Below are 21392 nucleotides of genomic sequence, written 5' to 3' on the forward strand. Positions count from 1 at the left end.
ATATGCCTGTTGGCCATCTGCATTTCCTCTTTGGAGAAGCCACACATTTGTTTTAATAACAAGTTGGGCTCAGCAAGAGGGTGACTATCCCCTGATCTCTTTCTCCATTTTATGGAGACTCTCCCCTGTCCAGGAGCCACTTGGGCCAGAGCAGAGCTCTGTGTGGCTGAGGGCTCATGTAAGGGACAGGCAGGCATTCTCTGCCTCCACCTCCCCCCACCATGAGCACTTTCTGGAAGGAGTGGGTGAGAATGACAAGTGGAAGCCCTCTTCCCAGCCTGGCTTAGGCCTCCATGACCACGATCTTCTAAATCATTAGCCCAGAGAGCTTCAGGGAAACCTTATTCTGTAGGGAGGCAAACAGGACCAGCTTATGGGGACACCTGCCTGGGTGATCCCACATGGGCCCCGTTGGAAAGGCAGGTGGGGCAGGGCTGAGGAGAGCTTCCTGCCTCTGTGCTCTTGCCTCTTCTGGTTTCCCTCCACTCTCCTTGACCAGCCTATGACTGGGGAAGAGCTGCAGCCCCTGCTGATTCCCTCTCCCTGGGCTTTGGTTTCCTTTCTGGAAAGTGTCCATCAGACAGAGGGTGCCTTGGTCCATTCAGACTGCTAGAAGACTGGTGACTTGTGAACTGGCAGCATTTGAACCTCTCTGGGTCCTAGAGGGTTGGGGCAAGGGTGCTCTCTGGGTCTCTTTATAAGGACGCTAACCCCACTCATGAAAGCTCCACCCTTATGACCTGATTACTTCCCAAAGGTTCTCACTTCGAAGTACCATCACCTTGGGGCTAAGATCTCAACATATGAATTGCAGGGGAGAGACACACAAATCTGCAGCCTGTAGCAGAGGGGCGTGAGTGACCAGGCATTGAATGGAGGCAGCCTGGTCAGTTGGAAGCTGATGGGAGTTTCAGGAACTGTTCTTGTCTCTTTCACTAAACATGTGAGGTCCTGGGTCAGGACAGCATGGTAATGACTGTGGAGCCAAAGTTGTAGGAGGCACCACATGTCTGCTCCAATCTATTTCCTTTGAGTCACAGAGATGCTCAAATGCAAGCAATTGTGGGTGCCTTTTGCAGAGAGGATGCCCCTGAGTCTGAGGGGCTTGGATGGGTATTCTATTAGGTAAAGATGGGGCTGGACTTCAGCTCCCAGGTCAGAGCTCTGTCCTCCACCTGAGCATTGCTCAGGAATGACCCTGGAAGAGCTGGCCAGCATGGCAAGGGACTCAGGACACAGACTTGGAGCCAGACTGCTGCTTCTGCTACATGTAGCAATGTCACCTCTCTGGATCTCAGCTTGTCACCTATACAAGGGGAATAATAGTTCAGTACCCTTGAATAAAAGCTTGAATAACAAGCTTGCTAGGGATGCCAGCCCCCATGTGCACACACACAATTGAAAATACACGTGCAACTTTTGACTCCCTGAAAAGTAATTGCTGGCAGCCTGCTGTTGACTACAAGTCTTACCAAAAGTCAACTAACACATATTTGTATATTATATGTATCCTATGCTGTATCCTCACATTAAAGTATGTGAAAGAAAAGAAAAGAATATTAAGAAAATCACAAGGAAATACATTGACTAGGCACTACTGTTCTGGATTTGCCAGTACAGTAAGCTTCTATCTTCTGTTTACAAGAAAATTCACATGTATGTGAGCCCACGTAGTTCAAGCCTGTGTTTCCAGGATCACCTGTAGTTTCTAGTGCATCAGCCTGTTGAATTAGATGAGACACTGTGTGTATATGTATAGATCGTGTAAAGCAAAGATGGGTCTTAACAAGTTAAACACATGCTTACCGCGTGCTCTGGCAGTCCTATTCCCAAGAGAAATGTAGATGTCCGCCAGAGAGCTGTGTGTGAGTCATAGCAGTTTGCAGTCCCCCAAATCTAGAAGCAGCCTTAGGAATGGATAAACAAGCTGGGATAATTCAGACACTAGAATGCTGCTCAGCAATAAAAAGGAACCAACAGCTGCTTCAAGCAAACACCATCGATGGACCTCAAAGGCATGTGCAAAGTGAAAGAAGTCAGACATAAAAGACCACATACTACATGATTCCATTTCAGTAACATTCTAGTAAAAGCAAAACTATAGTGACAGAAAGCACATCAGTGGTCCTGGGGTGTTGGGAGAAGGGCTTGATAGAAAAGGGCCTTGAGGGAACATATTTGGGGAATGAGAATGAATCTATTCTCAATCTTCATTGTCAAAACTCATCAGATTCTAGATTTAAAGGGGGTAGACTATTTTAGATATCAAAGACAACCCTAATTTTTAAAACCCACAGGCAGGGCCACGGTAAACACTTGGTAGCCGCTAATGATTACTGTTAGCATTTTCACTTCCCCTGAAGGGGTCTCTGGGTTGGTTGGTCACATCTGGACTTGCCCTGTCCACACCTGGTGCCGTCCCCCACCTGCTCAGGGTGGAGGGGAGCCTCCTCTCCTCCCAGGGGAGACCCTTCTTCTCTGCCCAGCTGGCTGTGGTGGTGCAGACAGACATGCACGGTGCATGGGGAGGGTGCTCAGCCGCTTCCCGAGTCAGTCTTCCCCCCTGCTGATCCTGTGAGGCATTCGCAACGCGTTAGTGAGAAGGATGCCACAAGAAATAAAGTTTGTTATGAATTATTCTACTTGGGCCTAATTATAGGTACAGAGGAGAGACTCATTTACAGAGGCAGGAGGCATTAGGGAGGAAGTGGGCCTGGAGGCACAGGAATGAGGTGGAGGGCTGAAAGAGTTAAGTAAAGGGGAGGGTGGGAGCACATTTTAAATAAAAGCTGTAAACTCAGGTCCAAGTGGATGGAAGAGTCTCAGCACAGATCAGCAGCCCCAGGCTTTGTTGCCATGTCCGCCAGATGAATTGCGATGCCATGAGGACCAGGGTTCTCTGGGCACAGTGGGTCGGACGTGGGATGGTTCCTTCCTGGATTCCAGAGTGTGAAGGGCTGTATCGGGACCACTGGCAGCTGTTTTCCATGTTCCCAGCCTATAACAGGAGAGGAGAGGCCAGGGGAGGTTTAGTTCCACCAACTCGGGTGGGAGCGGAAAGAGACTGAGCCAATGTGGGTGTCCACTGGCTCTAGCAGGCCAGAGACCTGAGAGGCCTGAGGGGCCTAGGTGAAGTGCACAGGCTAGTTATGGCTCAGGGGCGGGAGTGGCGTGAGTTGGGTTTTGACCCCAGTTTCCAGTCCTCTAGCAGGAAGTAGGGAGTGTGTTTGCGTGAAAGTAGCTGGCTTCCTGTTGTTTTGGTTGGTTCAACTATGTCCAGCCATGGACTTCCTACCCGGTGCTCTCCATCGTCGGCAGCCATGACAAACTTGAGTGTGCAGGTGGGCAGGTTGGTGGTTCTCTCACCTTGGAGGCAGCAGCCTACCTGGCCAGAGAGCACAGGTCTTATTCACCCCTGAGAATGAAAAATGGCCCAAGGCTTTTCCAGTTTTTAATACCTGGTAGCATACCACCTACCCACTCAACCAGGGAAGAATTGATGGGCATCTACTGGCCCCACCCGGCCTCCCTCCTGGCCAGGCAGGTCATCCTCCCTACCCTGCCTTCCGGATGCTTTTCATCTGCATTCCCCCTCTCCAGCGGCCTGTTCCTGACCAGGAAGCTCCCTACATCCTGTGGCAAGGACCTTCACTCACCCACCCTCTCCCACAACAGAACTCTGATCCCTTCTGCTCTATTCCAGAACCTTCCCCACTGTCTTCATGCCTTGAATCTGAGGCACAGCTTCAAAGCCTCACGTAACCAACCCATGCTGCCATCATATATGCCCTGCCTCAAATTCTTTGCTTCTCCTGTTTCCCAAGCCTAGAATGCCCTTTCCTGCTGCTCCTTCCAGTCCTCTGCCTTTTCCCCAAGGCAACGCATAGCCCCTTCCCTGGCCCCTGTTCTTACAGTAGGGCACAGCCAACTTCCCTGCCACATGGTGAACACCCCCACTTTGCAGCCCAGGCCTCAGGGCCTGGCACAGTGCAGGTACTCCAGAAGCATGCTCATCCTTTCAAGGCCCTGAGACAGATACATGGTCATTTCCAGGCAAGTTAAAAGCAAAGAAACAAGTCAGAGGGGGACTTGTCAGAGGGGGTGAGCGCTGCAGACAGACTGCTCTGGTGAGTGGGGTGCTCAGGGAGGACCTCTCTCAGGAGGCGCCGTGAGCCAGACTGGACGAGGAGGAGTGAGCTGCAGCATCAATGGGAACAGCATCCCACGCAGAAGGAACAGCAGGTATAAAGGCCCAAGTATGAAGAGCTAGAAGAACAGATAAAAGGTGCTAGGTGGGAAGTTGAGAGCACCTCTGATGTGAGGCTGGAGAAAGGCAGATCCGGCAGGCTTCCACTGCATCAGTGACAGTACTGTCCACCATACGGGATGGCTGACAAGAGGCAGCCTGCCAACGGGGAGCTTGGAGATTTCTGCCCTGAGATCTTCACTGAACCTCATGTTATCCAGGATCAAGGAGAAAGCAGATCAAAATAGCCGGGGGTGGGGGGTGGGGGGAGGAGGAAGTGGGGAGGAAGATCCTGCCTTGAAGGTGAATACCAGGAGGAGCTCTGGGGTCAGATGTGTCCTTCTAATGGGAGAAGGGTGTCACAGAGAGGTGGAGGTGACTGTAGGGTTTGAGTAAAGAGCAGGATTAAAAGGTGAAATTGTGACCTAGAGGGGGGAAAGAGAAAGGGGACCTAGACTAGAAAGAAATCCAAGGGTTAAAAGGGTGGTTTTCTTGTCCTTGGAGGAGATTGTTGAACATTAAATGAAGTCAGTTAACACATTTCAATGATGCTGCCTCCAGGAAGTGCTCCTGGATGCCTCAGCAAACCCCTCAGCTGAAGCCCTTCTCTGACAGAACTCACAATGGCTTGTGACCTGGGACTCACATCTGGCTTGACACCTACCCATTGTTTCCCCCAGGGGCGGGTGAGGTCCTCAGGGAGAAGCCTAGGTTTTGCCCTCCATGGTAAATCCAGGTTGCTGCCCAGGGCTGGCAGGAGAGGCAGAGGACAGCAGGAAGAGCAGGCACAGTCCTGGTGCAGTGCCCCAGCGGAAGCCTTGGCTGCTGGGACGTCAACTGTCCCAGGAGGTCGTGCTGACCTTGAAGCCAGCCAGCCTGTGGGCTGCTCCAGGCACCTCAGCAGGGGTGGGTGTGCGAGGAACAGGGTGGATGCAAACGCAGCCACTACACCACTGTTCCATCCTCCCACCGGGGCTTCCTCGGGGCACCCCACCCCTTTTGCCTGGTGGAGTGAAAGCAGCAGCCACCCCGTGGGCCCCACGCCCATTCGTGCTGCTCTGTTGGCAGGGCCCGAGAGGGCAGAGAGAGCAGGTAAAAGTCAGCCTGGTCCACGCCCAGCTCAAGAAGGCCCCTGTGCCTCCACATACAGCAGCTGGGACCGCCCCTCACGCGTCTTTGTTACATGAGAGGATGCTTCCTACCCAGCAACCCCATCAGAAAGGGGGTAAGGGCAGTCTGCGGACTGACGACTAGCGCCTAGCGGGCGGTGCGGCTGGAGAGCAGGCACGCCTCCCTTGGCTGGGGGCCCCGCCTGGGAACAAGCCCCGAGGATCTGGGGAAGAGTCCGCTGGGGCTGAGTGGGGGCCTCAGCAGTCTCTTACTTCCCTCAATTCATTAAGACCTGTAAATTTTCTCATTAATATACTTAAAGTTCGTTTTAAGGGGAACAAGCACAGAGATAATTGATAATAAACCCTCAGTTAATGCCCTCGGTTTACTGTATGTAATTTATATCTGCTGATAGCGTCTCTCACTCCCAATTACCCATTTAGCCGTGGCGATAACAGCAGTTCAATCAGACTGATATCAACTTTTATATATTCCCACCCAATAGCAATAAATACTACTCAGAGAGACTCACTGGGTCCACTGTATTTTTTTTTATTAAGATTTAAATATTCATGCAATTATTAGTGATTTATTAAGAGGTAATGACCCCTTCAAGAGGTTCTAAATCTTCACAAAGAGGCCCTGGCCTTCCCTATTCCCTTCACCCCTATCTCTCCTTGGTTTGAGTCCCCCCACAATCAGGAAGATAAGCTGATCTTCCATAGCCCTGATGACATCACAGCATCACCCACGTTACCCTGGCGACAGCAGGCAGGTGAGGCAGAGGCCAAGGATGGAGGTCAGGACCCAAGGGGGCCGGGGATTTGAGGGTGGAGACACCTGCTCCCTCCGCAGCCAGACACCCCCACGCCCTTGCTGACCAAAGGCCTCCACAGTGTAGCCTCCTCTGGTCTGCATGGTCTCCAGGAGGCCCCTCCCCACTACTCCTCTTTAGTCCCCGGCCTCTGTCTAGGTCTGCGCATCCCTTTATCGGCCTTTGTGAAAGAGACCCACCAGCTTCCCGCTTCTCTTTCTTTCATTTAAAAATGTTCCACTCTGATTGCATCAAAGATAAGAAGAGTGGGTAAGGGACCTGGGTTTGGATTTCCAGCCCAGAGAGGGCAACAATTGGCCTCAGGCTGCACAGCAAGGCCCAGGCCTCCTCTGTCCTTCCACATTCTCTTCCATCCCTTCCCCCACCTTCCTCAGCCTTCTCTCCTCCACCTGCAAAACCTCAGAGCCCATTAAAGAGGCAGGAAAGATAATGAACAAACCAGGAAAACATGAAATCAATATCAGGAGAAAAAAGTACCACTGCCATTAAGTGAAATAAACAAGCTGGTAATTATTTGGACAGCGGGTAATTAAAGTGGGGCGAGGACTCAGTAATGTCTCATCAGATGTATAATGGGTGCAGCCAGACACCCTCGTCCCAGCTGGAAAGTCGCTCTTCCCCACCCATATTTGGTGGGGGTGGTCATGAAGGGCAGTGAAGGGGTGGGAGGTGTCTCTACTGTGTAGTGCTCCCAACCTGTCTGTTCCTCTGTCTCCAGCAGCCTCTTGGCTCACTCCGGATCAGAATCTGAGACTAAGACGTAAGGCACGTAAGGCAGAGTTGCTCCCCAACACACTTCTCCTGTACCCAAGCACTACCCTTTCTTGGACCCTCAGAACCTTGGACTTCTGGGAAGGGGGATGTGTCCTCAGATCGCAGCCAAGTGTAGACATTTGAGCTGACAAATCCTGGCCACCTGGGTTCTGAGCCAGTGACCCCTCAGCCTCTGCCCAGACCCCACCCAAAGAACCTCTTTTGAGAGGCCCTGATGAGGGCTCTCAAGGAGAAGACAAGATAGTGGGGTACTGAAAAGTGTGGGAGGGGACCGGGAGGAGAGAACAGTTGGGAAGAGCTGTGATGGGGGTGGGGGAAAGAAGGAAGTTCTGGACACTGTCCCGTCCAGCTTTGGCTGGCCAACTTGTTTGGCCCACAGAACATTTAAATGTTTAAATTAGTTGTCAACATTTTAAATAGAAAATTTCACATAAAAACTGGATTTCCATCTTCTCTTCGAAGAAAAAAATCTAACCCTTATTGGCTTCTTGTCTGACTTGCCAGAGTCGCGGCGCCTGGCTTGGCTGAGAGCGTCCCCTGGAGGCACCGAGGCCCTACAGTCCCAGCCCCAGCCAGCCCCTGAGGCCACCTGAGTTTGCCACCCCTGGTCCGTCTGAGGCCCAGAGAGGGCAGTGACTTGTCCAAGGCCACGCAGCCAGGTAGAAGCTGGCAGAGACTGGGGACCCCGTCGCCTGGTGCCCAGCTGAGGGCTGTGCAGGGCTTGTGTCCTGAAGCAGCCCTGGCAGAGCCAGTGCCCAGCCTCGGGGCTCGCAGTGAGCTGTGGTGGGGGCGGGACTCTTCAGCCGGGTTACCTCCCCTGACCCCCAACTTGCCAGGCCCTGAACAGAAGCGGGGACTCAGGTCTGCCCTTGAGGATGTGCAGGTCCACGGAGGAGGCAGCTGCGGCAAAACCAGAGCAGGGAATGCTCGGCTAGGGGGCTGGGAAAGCAAGTCGTGCGTCCACACGCACGAAGGGGCTGGGGGCATCCTGAGGAGGTGAATATTGAACTAATAGGACTGAGAGGCATCGGTGATGGGTGGGGTGCCCTGCAGGTACCTGAGGAAGTTGGGGTGAGGAAAGGGATCCAGACGTGCAGGAAGAGAGGTGGGTGTGTCAAGGGGAAGGATGTCCTAAAAGAACGCTGCAGAGTCTTATGGACTCCACCCCTACTCCAGCTTTCTGGACACTACCCCCTACTCCAGTGATTGGAAACTACAACTCCCAGCAGTACCAGGGAGAACACTGCGGGGGGACAAAAGGGCGGAGCTAGCAGGAATTCTGGGACATTTTGCGGGGATAAATAGGGTGACTGCATCTTGCGTTCTCTCACTTGGGAAACTGCTCTCTGGACTGCGTGAGTCGGTGTGTTCAGTCAGCTAGCCTTAAGGTATTCCAGTTACTTTGTATCCCGCTCTTTTCCGGGGTTGTTTCCTATTCCTTTCCCCTTTTGTAAATAAACCCATTATTAACCCTTTTGTGTGTACCTGCAGTATAACCAAATTGTGAGCGTGCGGGTGAGGCCCCACAGACAGGCAGCCCAGTCCACTCTGGGCTTCCCTGTAACAGATGCAATAAGTGGAAAGAGACCTGGCTGCTGTGAGACCCCCCCAGAGGCACCTTGGTCTGCTGACCAGGAATAGCTTTGGGGGCCACCAAGCCCAACTTGGAATGTGCCCAGTGTGAGGTTCTAGAAGGAGGTGTCCAGAGCCAGAGGTGTGAGGATAGAGCCCAGCAGTGAGGGGACATGGAGGCCCTAATTGGGGAGCCATGGGCAGAGGTGGGTAGGGGACCCTGGTGACAGAGACCCTCAGAGAGGGCAGAGCACAGCCAGGTGGCTGCAGGGCAAGGGACAGAGGAGGAGCTGGGTGTGGTCCTGGTCATCCAGCTGCCAGGGGCTGAGGGTCCCCAAGTAGGTTGGGGCGTGACAGTCTCCATGTACCAGGAAGGATCTAGAGGGACATGGCTGTTGAGAATGCGACTCCAGGAAGCCTGGTGACCTGTGACACAGGCTCACCATTCTGGTGAGGGCATTGCCTCCCTGGCCAGACCTAGAGAGGACAGCCAGTGAGCCATGGCAGTGCTCACATGTGTGCCCGGGACTGCAAGGCTCCCCAGGCGCCTTGTGTCCAGGATTTCCCAGTGGAGCTGTGACGGACGGGCGCCGGATGAGGCAGGGATACGAGTCCATGCCCAGCACAGCACCTGGCACCTGTGTCCACCTCCTATTTGCTGAACACAGGAGGCCTGGCGAAGCACCTGGGGCACGGTAGCCAGCCCGACTGGGCAGGAAGCCATCACTGGCTACTTTGCTTCCCCCTGCCTCAGTTTCACGCCTGCAGTCAGAGATTACAAATTGTTTGGCTCTTAGAACTGTTGTGAGGGTTAAATAAGAAAATCCATGAAAGGTTGGGCATGGTGACTATGGCGCGGTGTGCTGTGGGGGGCACCAGGCGCGCTGTGGGGCACTGCTCCTGTCAGCCCAGGGCGGGCTGCTGTGCGGTCCCGCCTGTCTCTGGGTGCCCTGTCCTACATGCTGAGCCCGGCTGGGGGAGCCAAGCTGACACTCCTGAACCGCCCCGCCCCCACTCTGGCCAAGCTCACGTTAAACCAGTGAGATATGTAATGCCACGATTTCTGAGACAGGGTCTTTAATTAAATTAATTGCTTGCAACGTTGTAAAAATGCTGATGGGTCATAAACGGCGTGTCTGCGATGCCATTCGTCATCTCCTTGGACTTGCTGAGCCACACCCAGGCTGGGCAGGGGAGGACCTGCCTGGCTGAGGCCACAGGGAGCTCTGCCCCCCAACGAGGCCACGTGTAAGAGGGGAATGGAGCATGAGGTGGGGCTCCTTGTTTTACGGGTGCAGGAAGGGATAAGCAGCGTTGGCCTTAACTTAACCAGTAGGTTTGCCTGGTGGTAGACCTGGAAGAAAATGAGACAGGAGCTGGCAGGGCTGGTGGTGGGCACATTCTGCAGCCTGCTGACCAGTCAGAGTGACCCTTGATCCATGGGCAATCTGGGAGTCAGGTCCAGCCCAGCCAGTTATGGCTGTGTGACCTTGAGTAAGTCCTTACCCTCTCTGAGCTCCAGATTCTTCATTAGGATAGGCAGACCCTTTCCCAGCCTGTGAGCCTCCCTCTGTTCCCAATGCCCTCCTGGCCACCCTGCTGCACCCTCCGCCTTGCAGGGAACTGAGCCAGGGGTCCTTTCATGTCTCTTACGTGTCTTTCAGCTGGGCTGCCACCGGCCCTGGCAAGGCGGAGAGCCTGCGTGCAGCCTCCCACCTCATGCTGGTGAGGGGGCTGGCCTGTGCCAGGTAAAAGGTGGAGGCTTCACACACACACACTCGCACAGACACACCAGAAACATGCCTACAACAACACACTGCACCAGCAAAAGATTCCAAAGCAGTAGAAGAAAGCCTTCCTTCCCCAGTTCTCTCTGGGCTGTGTGACCACATAATTACCCTGGATTCCATTCTATTTAATTGCAGCTTATTAAATTCTAACCAGCCAATTATCAGCCACAATTACAGCTTAATTCAGGGACACAATAGCTATTTTATCGTTTGTTAATCAAATGCTTATTTAGACCTCAGCTTTATTAACTATTTCTCTAGCCCAAAGCAAGACCCTAGGGCAGGAAGAGGGTCCTGGGAAGGGGTCCCTGTGGGCCTGTACCCCCATCACGATGCTCCCTCCCTGAGCAAAGTCCTCTTTACTGGCAGGTCTGTTGGCTTAGAGATGGCATGGGAGAGGTATTGGATTGGGCACTGGGCATAGAGTTGGCACACCTGAGTGTGTTAATTCATGTACATAGTTATTAAACACCTCCTGTGTGCCAGTCCCTGTGCAAGGTTCCGGGTGTTTTGACAGTAGCTGTGAATAAGGCAAGGACCATGACCCACTTCAGCAGGAGGGGGCACAGACAATAAACAAGCATATACCCAAGAGGACCTCCAACAGTGAGGAAAATAGACTGGTAAAGAGGTTGGGGGGTCCTGGGGGGGTGATTTCAGGCTCAGCAACCAGGATTGGAGGGCTCTTTCCGAGAAGTTGGAACTAAGACCTGAGGGATAAAAGGGGGGGCAACTGTGGAAGGTCCGCCAGTAGTGTGCTGCAGTCAGAAGAGTACGGGCAAAGGCCCTGTGGTAGGACTCGCTTGAGAGGCTTGGAGGGACAGCATGTGAGCGGAATGGTCAGAGGACAGCATAGCATAGAGTGGGGCCCAGCATCGTGGCCCTGAGCCTGCCTGGCTAGGAGTGCGAGCCACTCTGCCCTTTTGTGCCATGTGACCTCAGGCCATCCCGTGCTTCACCTGCCAAACGAGAGGCAGGTAGCAGGCACCCATGTACAGCCGCCTGATGACAAGGTCTGGTGTGCAGCAGCTGGCAGGCAGCGTGGTCCGGTCACGCACCCCGCTCCGTGTGACCGTCCTCTGAGCTGAAGCGGTGACTTCCCTACCTCCCAGACACCTGCAGTTCAGCTTGCCTGTGTCTGTCCTTGTGACCAGCCCCTGGAGTCCCCTGGGGAAAAGGGTGACTTTCCTCCGATCTTGGGATGTGGCTGCTGCGTCTGTGACACTTTCACGCACGAGTTACCATGGAAACCGGCATACCTCACACATGTGTGCACTCACGTGTGCATAACTTGGGAACAGCCCTCTCTTCCACAGGCCACAGTGAGGGGCTATCACCTCCACCTCCCTCCTCCCTCCGGAACACACCAGGGGTAACAGAACCTGACCCCAGGCCTGCCCTGCCCTCAGGGAAGCCCTTGCTATTGGAGCAGGGAGGCAGGTGATTGAGGGCTGGGCCAGAGGAATGGATGAGAAGTGAGACCGCCTTGGTGGACACCTCCCATCCTGGGGCAAGGGTGGCAGTCTTGACCCACCCGACACGGTGCCAGGCCGACACGATGTGAGCCGGTGAGGAAACAGATGGAGGGCCAGTGTGGGAGTCTGGCATAGTTGAGTGAGTCTTGAGGCAGCTAGTGGACAGCACAGAGGGGTTTAAAGGCTTCTGGAGCATGCACTGCCACCCCCACCTTACTCTGGCCCCGTGTCTGTTCATCCTAACCTCAGGGCAGGTCCACTCTGCTGAGTTGCCCTCTGGAACCTCAAGTTTCTTTGTGTGGCCCACGGATATGTCAACTTGGAGCCTCCTGCCCACCCCTCCTCTTCGCCCACCCCAGGGTCTCTGACAGCAAGTGTAGGTTTGTCCCAGCTTTTCACAGCTTCATAGAGAGGCTCCCTCATCATGGAATGGCAGCACTCATGAAGCCATCTCAGGCCAGAGGGGCATACAGGTAGAAGAGCACAAACCCCCATTGCCCTACCTCGGCTTCCTCTGCCCTCCACCACCGTGGTCTCCGCTCCCAGTCCCATCTGCCTCCCCTGGATTCTGTATATCTGCCTCTGCCCCCCAGGGTCTAGCTTGAGCATTTCTGGGATGAATGGATGGCTGGGTGGTTGGGTGGGTGGGAAGGTAAGCAGAGCTGGCTCCTGACCAGACCTGAGTGTCCTCCATCCTTTCTGAACTCTGATCCTGTTAGAGGAAATGATGTCTAACATTCATTCAGCAAACACTTATTGTACATTTACTGCATGCCAGGTTCTGGGACTATAGGAGGGGTGGAGTTGCCCTCAAGGCATTGAGAGTGAGGAGACAGACTCAGGAAGGATGATAACACAATGTGCAAGGTAGTGAGATGGGTTCTGGGACTCAGGAGATATGAGTGACCTCAGCTCAGTCTGGAGCCCAGGAAAGCTGCCAGGCAGAAGAGGTATTGAAGCTAGCCTTGAAGGCTGAGTAGCAGTCCCCCGGGCAGGTAGCAGATGGGCATTGGGTATCCATGCAAGAAAGTATCTGCAGTCCAACTGACTTCAGCCAGAACAAGGAATCCAGAGGTAGCTCTGACTTTCCCCAGGGGCCCCTGGCCTCAAATGCTGCCAGGATGGGTTGGCCCCTCTTCCTTGGTGGTCTCCATTCTCTGAGTCCCTGCTTCAGACTGGTGGTGGCTCCCCTTTCAACCTGGGCCTACTAAAGCTGGCAGAACTTGCCCAGCAGAAGAGGGGGGGGGGTCTCTTCCCAACAAGCTAACCCAAATCCTGGAATTCCACCTGTTGGGATGGTGTTCCAACCTGCCTGTGTTGGAACCAGTCTGTCATATGGGCACCTCTGGGGCCGGCAATAGGGTCAAACCAGCCCACCTGGATGTAGGACCACATTGCCTAAGTGGGGTACGGAAGGAGCCTTCTCTGCAGGTGCTGTAAACCAGAGCAGGAGGGAGCCAAGGCCTAGAACTAACAGAATGTGCACATTCCCTTGGAGAATCACAAGTACTCTAGACGCCGACCCACAGGGAGCAGGGGCAGAGGCACAAGAAGAGAGAGCAAGCAACAGCTCAGGCCCAGGGCCAACAGGGCCTCTGAGGCCAGCTGAAGGCATGAAGGACTTGGGGCTCTATCTCGAGGCACTCTCTTCTTCCCCACCTGGGCTTAGTTGGGCCTACCAAACGCAAACGCCCACTCAGTCTTTAAGTGTCAACAATGTGCCACTTCTTCCGGGAAGTCTTCCTGAATCCACACTCTTTGTCACTCACCTGAGTGGCCACCCTGTCCCCTAAGCATCTATCTCCAGGATGTACACTTCTTTCTGGACTGGATCTCCCTGCATACTCACCAGACCATGAACTCGCTTGGCCAGGAGCCCAAGTGTGTCTGGGTACTGATGGGAGTGTTTGTGGAGTGACTGAATGACTGCCCCTTCTCCTCCCTTTAATTTCATATCTGCCCAAGGACAGCCCCTTCACTCTTGTCCTGCAGGGAGATCTGGAGAGTGCAGAGTGGTGAACAGGCAGGAAGAGGGCTTCAAGCATTGGGATGCTCTCGGTCATACCCCAAAGTGCTTCTGCTCTAAGGTAAAGCCCTTTTCTCACCTGCAGTCAAGAATGATAAGACCTGCTGTGTAGCTGAGTTCCAGGGTAAGCGTGAAAGTGCTTTCAAATGTTTTATTTTTAAAAGCACCATGAAAATATAAGGTGTGATTACTCAAGCTATTAATGAACTTATATTTACTGAATGAAGACTCTGGGTATAGGTAAGAGGGGTGGGGACCAGGTGTCACCTGGCCTGTTTCAGTGGGGGGATGTGAACACTGTTCCCCAAAGAGCAGCCTTGCCCAGTTCCTGTCCAACACCAGCCCCAGTCACTCTCCCAACAGTCCAGGAGGTTGAGGGACACGGCAAGAGGGCAAGGGTGGCAAGCCCCAGCTTTTATTCTGGGTGCAGAAGTGCACCCCCTAACCCCCTCATCTCTGCTCCCAGCTGGCCTTGCCTGGGCCACCTCCCATCAGTACCCAGACACACTTGGGCTCCTGGCCAAGCGAGTTCATGGTCTGGTGAGCATGCAGAGAGATCCAGTCCAGAAAGAAGTATACATCCTGGAGACAGATGCTCAGGGGACTGGGTGGCCACTCAAGTGAGTGACAAAGAGTGTGGATTCAGGAAGACTTCCCGGAAGAAGTGGCACATTGTTGACACGTAAAGACTGAGTGGGAGTTCCCAGGCAGACCTCGTGAGGCGGTCCACTCCCTGGATTCCTCTCTCTGGCCATGCATTGCCACTCCTGCCTCCCTCCTCCCCTTCCTCATACAGGGGAGTCTCATCATTCTCCAGCACAGAGGCTCCTATTGTCCTTGCAATAAAACCCCAAATCTTTGTAGGACACATAAAGTCCCCAGGTTGGGGCCAGGTTTGCCACACTTGTCTCCTGGCTGACCTCAGCAGTGCAGCTGCTTCCTGCTGAGAGGCTCTGCTCTTCACTTTCCCTACAACCCTCTTCTGCTTGAGCGTGCCTCCACTCAGATGTCTTTTCTGCCCCTACCTCCTCCCCACTAGCGCCCTGGTACCCACACCCTTTCTGAAATAGCATGCCTTACTTCAGAACCCTCAGCAAACATCTGGAATCCTCTATGTTGTTTTATCTCTTCAATTTGAATGGAAACTTCACATTGGAGCAGAGGTTGTATCTCTCTTGCTTACTGTGCAGTATTCCAGAAGGGTTCCTGGCTCCCCATACGCAGTGTGGGAAGGGAAGGAGGTAAGGAAGAAGGAAACACTTCAGGTCATAGAAGCACAGAGGGAGGGGAGGGAGAAAGTGGCATCTATCTGGGGCTCAGTGTCATTCCCCCTTTGACCCCCAGCATCCCTACACACATGCACATAACACCGTCTCTCAAACCCTTTCTCCTTCACTGTCCCTGAGAAGTGCTGGGGGTGCAGACCTCTAGGATCTTAGTGGGGTGGCCAGAGCAGGAGGGCCAGCTAGACTCACTTGGGCTGCCAGTGCCCTCCAGAGACGAGAGGGAGCCAGCTGGCCAGTTTCAGGGCTCACCATAACTGGGGTTCCCATCTCAGGGCTGAACCCCACTTGCAGTTCCCAGTGGCCAAAGCCTCTTGGGAATTCCCTAGCTAGTGAAAAGGGGTCTTTGAATTGAATTCTAAGGAGGACATGGGCCTGGTTATACAGGTAAGGCACAGTGGACAGAACCGTGGGGAGCTGGGGAGTCGGGCCTGGGCAAGGGGGGCATGTGCAGTCCGTGGGCCCTGCACCCACCAGCCCTCCCGCAGCACCCAGGGGTCTTCCATGTTCATGGCCTCAGCACTCAACTCTGTGTCCCCCAGTCATGAACAGCAGCACCAGGCAGCCTTTAGCTGGGTGAAAGGGGAGGGGATAGACAGGCTCACAGAGGGGCAGAGGCTTGGGATGGACACCTACTTGCTTCTCCTGTGCTAAGAGCTGTGGCGCCAGTGAGGCCAGCCTAATTGCAGCAAGGCGAAACGTTATGTTTGGTTCCCTGGGAAAGTGAGGTATGAGGTGGAGGACTTCTTCCAGAGTGACAGTGGAGCTGGAACCTGAGGAAAAGGTAGGAAAGTTCTGGCAAAGGAAGGGTGGGTGTTTAAGAAGGGCACAGACAGGCCCTCTCTGGTGCAAAGGGATAAAGCACAGCACTATGAAGCTCTCTGCAGCCACTTCAGCACGTGTTCGATCCCCGGCCAGGGAAGTAACTCCCATGGCACAGCAGACCTCTCCTGTCTCACCTGCTGCCCCCTCAGCAGTGTACTTCATCCATCTGCCTGTTCTGCTCCCCGCTCTGGCTCTGGTGAATCCTCTCACCGCCCCCCCATCACCTCTGGCCTGTACCCCAGTTGTGTATGCATCAATAAATCTATAAAAACAAAAAAGTGCATAGACAAAGACCTGGAGGTGGGGAGACAGTTTTGGAGGGATTAATGGGTGTTTCTGCAATGGAAGTCTGGAGAGTCGATGAGAACCCTCTTGATGGGGAAGACTCAGGGATGCCAGCCAAAGACACTTGGCCCATCCTGGAATACCCACAGGAACTGAGCAAACAGGCACGGCGCGATTGCTTAATGATGAGAATGTGTTCTGAGAACGTGATATTGGTGATTTTGTCATTGTGCAAATATCTCAGGGAGTAATTACACAAACCAAGATGGCCTGTCGTACTGCACAGGAGCCCATACGGTATAGCCTGCTGGGACCACATTGCATAGGCCACCGGCATTGACCATCACGCCATCAAACAACGCATGACTGTAGAAGCGCCAGCTTGGTGTCAGCTTTGATAGACAAGCACAGGATCAGGTCACAGAGCAGGAATGCTCATTTTAACAGCTGATGGGATGGGAGAGGCCTAAGGCTCAGACTGTGCTTCGTCCATTGTGAGGGACTGGCAGGCTGCAGGTGCTGACCACAGTGTGGAGGTCACATGGCCTGGAGGGCCAAAGGCAGAGGAAGCCAACTTTGACTGTGAAGGAAACTTCGAGTAGCCCCAACGGGCTATGTGGGGCTAAATTTGCTCCCACTCATGGCCTTAGAGTGTCCTTGCTAGAGGGCAGAGCTGCAACGTGCAGGGTGCCCTCTGGGGCCACGCGATAAAGCCCCCCGCCCCCAGGATGGGGGGCGAGGCCGCCAGCCTGGCGTGACGGAGGCCCCGGAGAAGTGAGCTATGTCCCTTATTGGTCACAGTACATTTATTTTTCATTAGCAGTTAAATGCAGACATGAGGGATTGTGCTGGGTTCAACGGGCAGCTGACGTGAGCAGGCTTGGTGCAGTGATCGATGGGGAGGGTGGGGGCCCACTCGTGCCTACTGTCCACCCCATGTCCCCAGCCCAGGCCTCTGCCCACCAGTCCCAAGCCATAGGCAGGCACAGGCCACAGCTTGGCCCCGGGGCTCCATGCCTCTTAAGCCTGTGATGTCTACCTGTCACCTCTCAGCCCCTGCAAGCTGCTCAAGGTTGGAGCAGCCTGGCATGTGTGAGCTGCTGGAGCAACCAGCTTGCTGCTCCAGGCCAGCCACTGGACCCCGCCCTCCCATTCATACTCCAGGCTTTGGGAGACCTGGGTCAGGCTCATTGCTGCTCAAGCTGAGCTGGATGCCTGGGTCCGGGGCTGGCAAGCAGCAGCTGAGTGGCTAGGAGAGACATAATAGCAAAAAGGGAGTCCAGGATGAGAACCAGAGGGTCTAGAGGAAGTCACCTGCCCCTGCACCTAAAATTCCCCATCTGTAAGATGTCTTCATGGTTCTGTCCCAATACCTGCACCCCTACCTGCCTCAACCTAAGGGAGACCCGAGGGTGCTGGCTGAGCCCTGTTGGCTCGGGATAGGGCAGGGCTGGGCAAGGTGAGCTTTCTCTGCTGGTCCCCAGACACCCTGACCTTCACCCCAGAGCTGCAGGAAAGCACTGCTGAAGAGCCATTCCAAGAGGGAGAAGGACAAACTGCAGGGAAGCCAGGGAGGTGGAGGGGTGCATGGAAGGCGAGGCTGACACCCCCAGCGCCTCTGTTGCTGCCAGCCCTGCCTTGGTGTGTCGGAAATGCCCCCATCTCCCGACATTCTTCCCACAGGGAGTAAGACGCCTCCCCACCCCAGGGCAAGGCACCTGCCAGCTCCGTGCCTCAGTTTCCTCTCTAGCCCCCACCCTGAAGAGACTGCTGTGAGGGTTACTGAGGCAAGGGAGATGAGTCTCTTGGCATTAGAGATAGCCGCCACAAAAATACCTTTTCATTTCATCTTCACATCAGCCCTAAGAACTGAGTTCCATCTCCCCATTTTGCAGGCAAGAAAACAGGCTCGAAGTGGGGGTGTCTTGCCTGCGGTCACACAGCTTCTTTACATCTCTTTGCCCAACTCACCTGCCGTGAGCTGCCCTGAGCTGGCCCAAGATGCCTGCAGGACCAGACGCTGATCCCTTTCTCGAGCAGTCTGGGAGAGAGTCCCTGTGGGATAGAACAGGAGGGCGGCATGACGCCCCTTGGGGAGAGGGGGCATCAGTCTAGAACAGGCTTCCTGGTTTGAAGTCCTGGGCAATGTCCTTGGGGAAAACAGAGGAGTTGGGAGACTCCATGCCGAGCCCCAGGAGACTGCTCCATGGGGCAGCGGGGCCCCAGGGCGCAAGACAGGAGTGTGGCTGGCTCAAGGTGACCACTCACGGGGAGCAGCATAGGTCTCTGAAGCCCCCGTTTTTCCCTCTTTATGCCCAGAGGCCCCTGCTGACTGTAAGTGTAGGTTGGTGTGGAAATCACAGTGGCCCTAGAGGGGAACCTTTTTAGTGGGAGAGGCTGAGGGTGCACCCCTCCACAATCCCCGAGGCTTCTCAGGGGTCCTGCTGCTGGAGCAGACGGTCAGACTGCTGTGGGGTTTACCTTCACCAAAGCCTCAGAGCCAATTACCTGTGTAATTAGCAACAAATGACTTGTGGGATGCTTGTGATTTTCAGTTAAAATTAGAAGGAAACCCATATTCAGTTCTCCTTGAAGGGTGGGACATGGCCCAGACACCTCAGGCTCTGAGGTCCACTCTCCTGGCCCACCCAGCCCGGGTTTGCTTGCCCCTGCTCCTCCCTGGGGCCTCTCTCCTATAGGACAGTCACCAGCACCCCAGGGAACCCTCCATAGCTGCACCCTGGCCCTGCCTGCTCCTCTCCTTCATCTACTCAGTGTGTCCTGACCACCTGCTCTGCACAGGGACCAGACGTGAGGGTTTGCTCAGAAGCTGCCCCAGGGGCAGTGCGGGCGCCAGAGCAAGGTACCCCTGCCCCACCCTGCTGCGCCCACCCTGCCCTCAGCTGGTCACCTGCCTTGCTAGTGTCCCCCCTCCCTCCAGCTTTCCCTTGGGCCTCCCTGGGCTGCCGGCTGCAGGCTCGCCAGATCCCCATTCTGCTACCAGAATACTAATGAGCCTGACTGCTGCCTCATGGGAAGAGCCCCCTATATTCTGGGCTCCCACCCTTCTCACTTTACCCCCCAACACACAGTCTGCAGAGGCTGGTGGCCCCCAGTTGCCAGAGGGGTGTGGGGTGCCCCACCGCCTGCACCCATCACCTTGACGTAAGGGCCACGCTCACTGTTCCCTTCTGCCCTGCTGCAGGTGCTCAGCAGAGTGCCACGGTGGCCAACCCGGTGCCTGGCTCCAACCCAGACCTGCTGCCCCATTTCCTGGTGGAGCCCGAGGATGTGTACATCGTCAAGAACAAGCCAGTGCTGCTGGTGTGCAAGGCCACGCCTGCCACGCAGATCTTCTTCAAGTGCAATGGCGAGTGGGTGCGCCAGGTGGACCACGTGATCGAGCGCAGCACGGACGGAAGCAGCGGTGAGGCCAGGCTGGGGGCAGGCAGGGCAGTCTTGGGGGAGAGGGGCAGGCTCCCACCTTGGAATGAGTCCCTGTGCGCGCAGCAGAGAAGGGGCAGCACGGATGCCCCCTCGGGACACCCCTCGGGGCGGGCCAGGACCAAGGAGCCTGCCTCCTTTGGAGTCCTCAGTGAGTTTGGAGCTGCCCCTGGTCGGGGTGGGGGGGGCTCTTAGCCTCAGAGGACACGGACACGGAAGCCCGCAGAGGGCTCTGCAAGTGGCCCAGCTCATGCCTGGCCATTGCCCCGGAACCCCTCCCTCCTGCCTGGGCTGGGTACCGCAGGTTCCACTCCTCAGCGCCTCTGGGTCTGCCCTGTCCCCCCCACTGGCCCCATCACTTGGTCACTTGAAATCCAAGGCCAGGAAGGCACCGGCTCTGTGCCCTCTACCGCAGGCCCCCAGCAGAGGCAGGATCCACACCTAAGACCCCCTTGGTATCTGCACCTCACATTTTGTGATTTCTTTGTGTGCCAGTTTGTTCTTTCATTCAGTCACGCACTCCCTGAGCACCTCCTCCCATGCTGGGGACACAATCCCACCAGAGGGCTTGACTGAGTCCTGGGGGGTGAGGCAGTGAGAGGAAAGCAGGACAGAGTCTCCTCAGGGGAGCTGACGTATGAACTGAGGAGCATAAGAACTGGTCAGGGAGAAAAGAATGAAGGGGTGTCCCAGGCAAGGGACAGGGAACTAGGAAAGTCCTCGGGAGAGACGGCGGGGAGGGCGCAGGATGTGTGCAGAGGTGGTGGTGGCATCCCGCAACCTCCCCATGGACTCTGAAGTGAGGTCACCTCCCCGTGGGATTCCAAATGGCCAAGTGATGTGGCCAGTGTGGGGGACAGGCTAGACCCAGAGACGCTGAGGAGTGGGACTTAGCACCGGCGGGGGAGGGGTTCTGCGGCGTGGGCCTCGCATAAGACGCCCCACTCCCCTCCTTAGATGGCAGGCGGGCAGTGGGCCTATGGCCAGAGAGCCTTGTTTGCACTCCAGTGCTCCCTAAGAGCAGGCCCAGCAAAGCTGACAACAGACCTCTCCTTGTCCCCCGACTGACCAAAACCCAGTTCAACTTATTTCTTCTCCCTTCTCTTTGATGCTTTGGGGAACCCCATACACACATGAGGAGCCCTCAGGTTCGGCCCTGAGCCTCTTCTCACAGGCATCAGTGAGCCCGAGACACACTCCCCGGTGGGCTCCAGCTGCCACCAGGAAGCCTCAGCCTCAATGCAGCCAGGACGGAGGATGGGGCCAGGAGCACTCAGGCTGATGGCAGGGCCACAGGGGAGCGTGGGGTGCCCGTCCCTCCCGGCAGAGGGGCTGGGTGTCCCAGGAAGGGCTTCTGGAGGAGGCATTCGAGCGCAATTTTTAAACCCCTTAGAATCAGCACTTGTCACGCCAAAGGGCCGCAAGTCACAGGTGCAGACACAAGAACAGCAGCTGCTGCCAGGGGCCTGGGCTTGGGGAGGGGAAGAAGGGGCGGTGGGGGCCGTGGGGGGCTGCAGTCAGATTGCACGTGGGGTGTTGGGGCGGGGCAGAGGCAGACTGGAGGGGACAAGGTAGGAGAAGATAGAATAGCCTAGGAGCCAGCCACAGGTGAGCCCTGAGTTTAGGCAGCTTGGCCTATGGGGGGGGTATGGGGGCTCTGCTCTGACTCCTGTGGAGGGGGGCGGGGTATGGAGGGCTCTGTCTTGCCCCCCAGGCTCAGCAGAGGC

The 21392-nt window shown here is 55.3% G+C and overlaps 1 protein-coding gene across 4 annotated transcripts in view; it reads left to right on the plus strand.

The window, feature by feature from the left end:
• UNC5A (unc-5 homolog A (C. elegans)) overlaps nucleotides 1-21392 on the plus strand; it is a 61207-nt gene that overhangs the window by 26237 nt on the left and 13578 nt on the right. For all 4 annotated transcript variants that reach the window (XM_004679253.1, XM_012722484.1, XM_012722485.1 and 1 more), the window contains exon 2: nucleotides 19427-19648. In XM_004679253.1, coding sequence (XP_004679310.1) covers nucleotides 19427-19648 — 222 coding nt within the window. The remainder of the gene's footprint in view (nucleotides 1-19426; nucleotides 19649-21392) is intronic.

The sequence above is a fragment of the Condylura cristata genome, unplaced genomic scaffold (genome assembly GCF_000260355.1).
Source record: "Condylura cristata isolate star-nosed mole 26May11 unplaced genomic scaffold, ConCri1.0 scaffold00008, whole genome shotgun sequence".
Taxonomy (NCBI): Eukaryota; Metazoa; Chordata; class Mammalia; order Eulipotyphla; family Talpidae; genus Condylura; species Condylura cristata.